General features: G+C 18.8%; 3 protein-coding genes across 6 annotated transcripts in view; 2 read left to right on the top strand and 1 right to left on the bottom strand.

Moving 5' to 3' along the window:
• Positions 1-452: 452 nt before the first annotated feature.
• Positions 453-2,771, top strand: LOC102672278 (ubiquitin-associated domain-containing protein 1). Its single transcript, XM_006623064.2, has 8 exons — positions 453-492; positions 559-752; positions 825-985; positions 1,121-1,332; positions 1,414-1,508; positions 1,962-2,158; positions 2,259-2,397; positions 2,478-2,771. The coding sequence occupies exons 1-8, from the start codon at positions 455-457 to the stop codon at positions 2,621-2,623; spliced, it is 1,182 nt and encodes a 393-aa protein (XP_006623127.2). The 5' UTR covers positions 453-454; the 3' UTR covers positions 2,624-2,771.
• A 1,309-nt stretch (positions 2,772-4,080) lies between these two features.
• LOC102679637 (coiled-coil domain-containing protein 25) lies at positions 4,081-5,389 on the top strand. Of its 4 annotated transcripts, none has more exons than XM_031513955.1 (5): positions 4,081-4,264; positions 4,391-4,438; positions 4,520-4,635; positions 4,707-5,089; positions 5,161-5,389. In XM_031513955.1, exons 1-5 carry the CDS (start codon positions 4,240-4,242, stop codon positions 5,240-5,242), a joined length of 654 nt encoding a protein of 217 aa, XP_031369815.1. In that variant the 5' UTR covers positions 4,081-4,239; the 3' UTR covers positions 5,243-5,389. The 4 variants fall into 4 exon arrangements, with proteins under 4 accessions (XP_031369815.1, XP_006623089.1, XP_031369816.1 ...); XM_006623026.2 differs by having other exon boundaries at positions 4,107-4,264; positions 4,520-4,611; XM_031513956.1 differs by having other exon boundaries at positions 4,145-4,297.
• A 296-nt stretch (positions 5,390-5,685) lies between these two features.
• The window catches only part of LOC102672420 (queuine tRNA-ribosyltransferase catalytic subunit), a 2,985-nt gene continuing 260 nt past the window's right edge, over positions 5,686-8,410 (bottom strand). Inside the window, exons 2-7 of the mRNA XM_006623065.2 lie at positions 8,070-8,159; positions 7,725-7,878; positions 7,447-7,579; positions 6,476-6,637; positions 6,235-6,403; positions 5,686-6,077 (exon numbers count right to left, since the gene is read on the bottom strand). Of these exons, the coding sequence (XP_006623128.2) occupies positions 5,733-6,077; positions 6,235-6,403; positions 6,476-6,637; positions 7,447-7,579; positions 7,725-7,878; positions 8,070-8,159 (1,053 nt within the window). The 3' untranslated portion in view covers positions 5,686-5,732. The remainder of the gene's footprint in view (positions 6,078-6,234; positions 6,404-6,475; positions 6,638-7,446; positions 7,580-7,724; positions 7,879-8,069; positions 8,160-8,410) is intronic.

Below are 8,410 nucleotides of genomic sequence, written 5' to 3' on the forward strand. Positions count from 1 at the left end.
TGGTTATATATTTTCGGATGCACTCTTTATGTCTTGATATGAACTACACGTAAACAATCATGTGACATATTATTTAAAATACATATAAATATAAGTAAAAATTTTCGTTTTAAAGATAAATATATAATAATTATTTTATAAAATAAGAAATTATAAATACAATTATAAAATTATTTAAACAGTATTTGTTGGTAATATATATATATATAAAAGATAAATTTATAAATATTGTTTTAATTTTTGAAGTTTATTTACTCTAATAATAACTAAATATTTGAATTGATTTATTTTATTGATTAAAAATAAAAATTTGTTCATGTTATAGATATACTTTATAATTAAAACTACAAGAATATATGATAAATGCTTAGTACAACATAAAAAATTTATCAAAAAAAAAAAAAAAATTTTTGACGATTTCTTTTATTAAAACAAAGATTTATAAAATTGCGCAATGTCTGAATCAAAATCTTTATTAATTAATATTATAAGGTAATATATTATTAAATATTTGATATTTTTTTAAAAACTATTATTAAATACAATTTATTTATATAGTCCTGAAGGAATGATTACAAATTTTAATATAACATCAGATATGACTATTAATGCAATCAAAAATATTGCAATAAAATATTTTTATGGTGATGATACATCAAGAAATCCAAGTGATTTTCGTTTAATTCATTCAACTAAATTCAAATGTCTCTTAGATAATTATAATATAACAAATGAAAACATTAATGAAAATGGTAAAATATTAAAAAAACTATTGAAATTTATATTAAACTCATAATAATATAAAATAGTTTTCTATATTACAGAGGAATTAATGTTAATAAACATTCGTTCTATATCTACGAATGACGATTTATCTGAAAAGGCTTTAAAAGGTCCAAGTAAAGAATTAATATTACAAGTAACAGAAAATTTACCTATACGTAATCCACCTAAACATATTCCTTCACTTTATTGTCCTGCAGATGTAAATAAATATACACATATATAATATATACTTATCTATATATTATATTTTTTTTATATTTTTATTTTCATCTTTTTCAAAAACTTTTACATTTTCTACATAAATAGAATTTATATTATATATTTTATACTTCAGTTTCAAAATGAAGTGCGAAAAATTTTAATAACACTTGTAAAAGCATCAGCAAGAATTATTTTATACAGTCCAGAAGCACAAAAATTTTGTGATATTTTAAAAGAAAAATTAGAAGCAAGATGTAAACCAAATATTAATCCAAATGCTATAAAAACTCTTACAGAAATGGGTTATTCTGAGAAAAAAGTCTTAAAAATTCTTCGCTTACGAAAGTATACAATATATCATTTAAATTAATATTTATATAAATATTAATAAATTAAAAGCTAAATTTTTATGACTAATTATTATAGATCAAATATAATGGAAGCTTTAGAATGGTTAACAGAACATCAAAATGACCCAGAAGATGATGATAATGATTTAGATTCAGAATCTATTGAAACAGGTAATGATAAAAAAATAAAAATGATTTCTATATATTTATCAAAAATGTTTTAATGAAACAAATATTGATTTATTTAAAGAATAATATTTAATAAAAACTAATAAGAAATAAATTAATAACACAATTGAGAAAATAACAATTATAGCAATGAAAAAAGATAAATATGAAACAAACATTTTTGATTTTATTATTGAAAATGATATTTATCAAATAAAAATTTAATAAATGTGCTTACAGTTCTTTTTTCTAAATTATATTTTCATTTAATTTTCATGCTTGATATATATTTAAAAATTTTTATATTAAAAATATATAAAATATATTAAAAATGAAAATAATTATTATTTCAATTATTATCTTCTCTTGATATTAAAAATTTTTTTTAGTTTTATACATATTTATATGTCAGTTTTTATTCCATAATATATAAAATATTGTTTAATAATAATATAGGATGTCAAGATTTAAATTTAAATAAGGAAGAGAATATACTTAACATAGTAGATCGTTTATTAAAAAATTATCATCACTGTAGAAAAATAGATTTTAAACCTAATTCTAGAGCAGTACAATTATTATTAGAAATGGGATTTGAAGAAAGCAATATTATTGAAGCTCTAAAAATTACTGGAAACAATCAAATTAATGCTGTAAGTAATTTATTATATAATTTTAATTTTATTAAATTTTAAATTCACTATAAATTTTATATAATATAAAATTTTAAGTTTAATATATTTTTATTTTTAGTGTGAATGGTTACTTGGAGAAAGAAGACACAGCTTACAAGATTTAGATAAAGAACTTGATTCGGATAATCCAATTTATAAAGCAATTATGAATGATCCTCGCATCCAACTTAGTCTTACAAATCCTAATATGCTACTTGGTAAAATTATTTTTACTAATGAGTAATAAAAAAATATAATTAAATAATGTAAATATAATTAATGAAAAATAAATTTTTAGTATATTTATCCCTATTGGAAACACCTGTAGCTATAGGTGAACGAATAAGGGATCCTGAAATAGGACCGGTACTTGATCATATTATTGCAATGTATCATGCTGAAAAACATGCAATTCATATGAATCAATATGTAATTGACTTTTAATAAGAAAATTACTTTTTAAAATAAATAACATATTATAAGCAATATCATTAAATAAATATTACAATTTGTAAAAAATATTAAAATTTTGCAAATTCTAATAATAAAAGTTTATAATAAATATATTAATAAAATTAATTAACTAGCAACATATGTTTATATATATTTTTAATACACTTGTATTAAACTTATATGCACATAATAAATTTCAGTAACATTATAAAAAAATATATTATATTTTAATGTATTATTATTAATAATATATAATATATACTTACAATAATAACATAATTTATTATGTTAATTATGTAATTTTTATATAAATATACAAATTATATACATATGTAAACATATAGAATCAGTTCAATTCTTTTGAAAAATTATATTTATATAATTATATATTTTTCATATCAATCATTTCTTTATTCTTTCTGATAAAATAAAGATTATTTTATTTTATGTCACTTAATTTTTAATATAATAAAGTAAAAAAATCAATTCTACAATAGTACATATTATTCCAAATCAATTTCAAATATGTTCAGAACAGGATTGCCAGATATAAGTTTTAGATTTTTAAAATATTTCATTTTAATTAGAAGTAATAGAGAAGAAAAAAACTGATAATTTTTATCAAAACATGGCATTAAATTTAGTATAATATAATAGAATATCAGAGTTTCATTACTGTTGCAATAACGATGATTTAATATTGAAAATGATGATTTAATATTGCATCGTTGCATGAAAACATATCTTGATATATGTGTCTGAATATAATAATCGCATATATTATTCCCTTTTCAATTTTTTCTTCTTCTGTCAATCATGTAATGATAAATCCAATTTGCATCTATTGGCAATCCTGACCAAATTTAAGGAACAAATAAAAATGTGTATGGTCAACTTAAGGGAATTTTCAAAATTGTGAACTTTAATTTAATATTTTAATCTGATGTTTTTACAGTGATTTAAAATATTCGAAATAATTTTCTTTATCTTTATCTTTTTCTTTAGTTATAATTTTTTAGTTATATTATTGATTTAACAAATAAAAGTCTTCATATAATGCCATACTTTTACAATACAATTTTGATATAATATAATTCACAAATTGTAACGATCTTTGTATAATGCAGTACTTATATAATAATTTATTTTATATAATAATTTCGATATAACAATTTATATTTACATGATAAATAAAATTTATATTTAAAAATATTGTTTTGAAATATATATTCATTTTTTATATATATTTATATAATATAAGTATGATGCGATTTTTATAGTATAATATGTTTGTGAAATTTAAATGTTATATTATTATGAGGAATACAAAAAGTTTTGCACTGAATGAAAAAGAAACATAGATTATTTTATTAACGTTTTTATTTATCGTTATTTAAAATTATATGATCTTTTTAGACGTTAAATTATCAACCAATACATGTGCTTATTTACATAATTATATTGGATCTATCAGAAATAACCAATTAGATCTGTATTTCTTTTTCTAAGTACTTTCTTTTTAATTGTGAATAATTGTCAAAATAATATAAATTTAAAATTTGACAGATAAATTGCTCCACGTGTTTCAACCAAAACTTTTTGTAATAATGGTTTATTATTTTACAAGTGAAGGTAATAATATTTATCATTGGTTTCATATTTAGTGTATGTATATAACTTTTTTTTAATATATACATTAACATTACTACTAAAATAACATTAAATAAGGTTAGAACGAATCATTACTTTAAATTACAGTTGTGCAACCACCAGTAACATTATTTATGGGAATTGATCAATATGAAAGTGAGTAAAAATCTAAAATCTAAAATCTAAAATCTAAATTATAATGTTTAAGATATATTCTTTTAATATATAATTTTCTAGATGAGGATCTTATTAGATGGGGGTGGCCAGAAGATGTTTGGTTTCATGTTGATAAATATTCTTCAGCACATGTATATCTTCGTCTTCATCTTGTAAATATTTTTTATAAAATATATGTAGTATTTACATACAATTGTATATAAATATTATATGTATATATGTATATACATATGTACATAATTTATAGGGACAAACAATAGATGATATACCTAGTGCAGTTTTAGAAGATGCTGCACAATTAGTAAAAGCAAATAGTATTGAAGGAAGTAAAATGAATGATGTTGATGTAGTATATACAATGTGGTCAAATCTGAAAAAGACACAAGGAATGGAAATAGGAGAAGTTGGTTTTCATAGAGATAAAGATGTTCGAAAAATTCATATTACAAAACGAATAAATACTATTATTAATCGATTGAACAAAACTAAACGTTCAGAGCAAGTAAATTTAAGAGCAGAAAGAGAACAACGAGACAAAAATGAACGAGAAGATAAAAAAAAACTTTTAAAAGAACAAAAGGAAAGAGAAAAAGCAGAAGAAAAACGGAGAAAGGAAGAAGCAGAAATGAGGTAAAATAAAAGTAATTATACTACTATTAAAATGTATAAGTTTTTTTAAATTCTTTAAATTTAATTTACAGGAGTTATAATTCTTTATTTAATACATCTAATATGACATCAAATACAGAAAATAGTGGATATGATTCAGATGATTTTATGTGATTAAATTATTAATATTATTTGTGATTTTTGTGTCTATTTACTATAATTTGGAATAATAGATAAATATATTTAAAAGAAAAATTATTATGTATAATTTTGAAATTTAATTTGGTTAATTGTTTTGAAAAAAAATATTATTGATCTTTACAAAAATTAAAACAAAATAATGAGAAAACTAATAAAATTTTATAAAATTCAATTAAAATATACATAAATTTTATATAAATTGCAAAACTATATTAAACATTGAAATTTTTTTTTACATTGGTTTTTTTACATATTAAATATATATTAATAAATAAATTAATTAGAAATATATCTTAATATATAAGTATTTTGTATAAACTATTCATAAGTGATAATTTATGTATTGATATTATCAATAATTAAAATTAGTTATTATAAAATATATCAAATATTTTATAATTTATTTCTATAATATATATGTATTGAAAAAGAAAAATTTTATTATGAAAATAAATTACATCTCTTATAATAATATAACATCAACAGTTTTCAAGGCATTAACAATCCATGAAGGATATTTCTTATTTGGATATAAATCTAATATATATTGTTGTATAAATTTTGGAAATCTTTGTTCTTTAATACTTCGTCTAATATTTTCCATTAGTTTCATTTGAAATGCAATATTATGAATAGATAGCAAATGACATGCAACTGTTTCTACTGTTACAATATGATGAAGATAAGCACGTGTATATGTTTTACATGTATTACATTCACATGATTCATCTATTGGTCTCATATCTTTACGATATTGAACTTGTCTTAAATTTAATTGGCCAGTATGTACTAATGCACAACCAAATCTCTGAAAAATATTATTATCAGGAAAAATATAATTTATATAATTAAATATAATATATATAAATCGCATTCTGCTGATTTATTATATTTTTTATGTAAATTCTTTTAAATTTAATTCAAAGACATAATATTTATAATATATAATATTTATAATTAATTACCGCCGTCCTTGTAGGAAATACACAATCAAACATATCTATTCCTAAAGCAGAACAAATAATTAAATCAATAGCAAATCCAACACCCATTAAATATCGTGGTTTATTTTTTGGAAGTATATTTGTAGTGAGATATACCATTTTCCAAAATTCATCTTTAGATTCTCCACCACTATAAAAAAGAAATAAAATTAAACAGAATAATATTTTTTTTTATTTAATTATACATGTTAAGTATTAGTACCTTAATCCTCCTATTGCATAACCATTGACTTTACGCTTAATTAATTGATTTGCACATTCTGATCTAAGTTTGGGATCAAGTCCTCCTTGTACAATTGGAAATATACTTTGTTCATTTGGTTTTTGATGTGCTTTTAAACATCTATCTAACCACCTAGTTGTTCTATAAATAATATATAAATATCAAAAACATTTTTAATGTGAATTAATAATATAACTATATTATGTACAGAATATATGAAAAATAATAATATATTATAATTATATTATTAATATATATTAATATTATAATTATTATAGTAATTGTACACTTAATTAAATATCAAAAACATTTTTAATGTGAATTAATAACTATATTATGTACAGAATATATGAAAAATAATAATATATTATAATTATATTATTAATATATATTAATATTATAATTATTATAGTAATTGTACACTTAATTAAATATCAAAAACATTTTTAATGTGAATTAATAACTATATTATGTACAGAATATATGAAAAATAATAATATATTATAATTATATTATTAATATATATTAATATTATAATTATTATAGTGATTGTACACTTCTTCAGTTTAGAAATCTATTTATTCTGATCACTAAATTTTCGTATAGTTATTGGAAATCGCGTCAATCAATTGATGATTTTTTTTTGAGAAACAGTATCAAATATTGTTTCTACATTATTATAAAAATTCGCTGAAATATGGAAATATAAACTTTCTGTTGGAAACACGATACAGTTATTTATCCAATATTTCATTATAACACAAAAATATAATGTCAAAAATAATAACTTGAAAATCATAACTTGAAATAATTTTAAAATTATTTTTTACAAATGATTTATATTATATCATTTTTTAAAAATGATTTATTTGTGATTATCATTGCAAATTATGCTATGATAATAATAATTATTTTTCATTCATACATTCTATACAGTAATGCAATATTACCTATACATTGCTTCTTCTACTCTTGGTCCTGTTAATGTACTTTTAACTACATCATCAAGTTGCATAATTATATCTGCACCTATTATGTTTTGTATTTGTATGGAATGTTCAGGTGTCAACATACAATCTGATTCTATGAAATATTAAAATGTTATATTTTTCATATTTTCTTTTTTATTTCTATTATATTTTTAATATTGTAAAAATATGATATAAAATTATTATAATATAATATAAATACAAATTAAATTTAAATTTTATTTCTATATAACAATTACCATTATATGGTGATTTAAACTTAACACCATCTTCTGTAATTTTTGCAAGTTCTAATAATGATACCATTTGAAAACCACCAGAATCAGTTAATAAAGCTCTTTTCCAATTCATAAATTTATGTAAACCACCAGCTTTTTGCATAACATTAAGACCCTAAATAATAACTCTTTTATGATGAATCTTTTATTTTTAAATTATTTTTAATTTATTTTAAATTATTTTAAATTATTTGAACAAGCAATTTAATTATATTATTATAGTTATATTATATTATATTAGTTACATTATCATGTTTTAAATAAATTAAAAATAAATTCTTTTATGTAACAATATTTTTTACATACAGGTCTTGTTCCAAGGTGATATGTATTTCCAAGTATAATTTGACAATTTAATTGTTCTAATTGTTGAGGTAATAAACCTTTTAAAGTACCCTAAAATATTAATATTATTATAAAAATATATATATTAAAATATAAATAAATAAAATTTATAAATATTCCAAAATATTAGAAATTTTCTAAATAATTAAAAAAGTAATATTTAATATTTAATATTTTATAATTTAAAATTAAAATAAAATAAAATTATTATATAGAATAGAAAATTTAGAATTATTTCTATAAAAAAATTTTTATTATAAAATTTAAAAAAAAATGTTACATAGTTTTTTTTATAAATAAAA

Source organism: Apis dorsata, unplaced genomic scaffold, assembly GCF_000469605.1.
Source record: "Apis dorsata unplaced genomic scaffold, Apis dorsata 1.3 scaffold_808, whole genome shotgun sequence".
NCBI classification, from domain to species: Eukaryota; Metazoa; Arthropoda; class Insecta; order Hymenoptera; family Apidae; genus Apis; species Apis dorsata.

Excerpts from the sequence above, each read along its gene's own strand:
- LOC102672278 (XM_006623064.2), top strand. The coding sequence starts at position 455 with ATGTCTGAATCAAAATCTTTATTAATTAATATTATAAG. Across the intron at positions 753-824 it reads TGAAAACATTAATGAAAATG|AGGAATTAATGTTAATAAAC; the intron begins GTAAAATATTAA and ends TCTATATTACAG. Across the intron at positions 986-1,120 it reads CACTTTATTGTCCTGCAGAT|TTTCAAAATGAAGTGCGAAA; the intron begins GTAAATAAATAT and ends TTTATACTTCAG.
- LOC102679637 (XM_031513955.1), top strand. The coding sequence starts at position 4,240 with ATGGTTTATTATTTTACAAGTGAAG. Across the intron at positions 4,265-4,390 it reads TTATTATTTTACAAGTGAAG|TTGTGCAACCACCAGTAACA; the intron begins GTAATAATATTT and ends TTTAAATTACAG. Across the intron at positions 5,090-5,160 it reads AAGGAAGAAGCAGAAATGAG|GAGTTATAATTCTTTATTTA; the intron begins GTAAAATAAAAG and ends TTTAATTTACAG.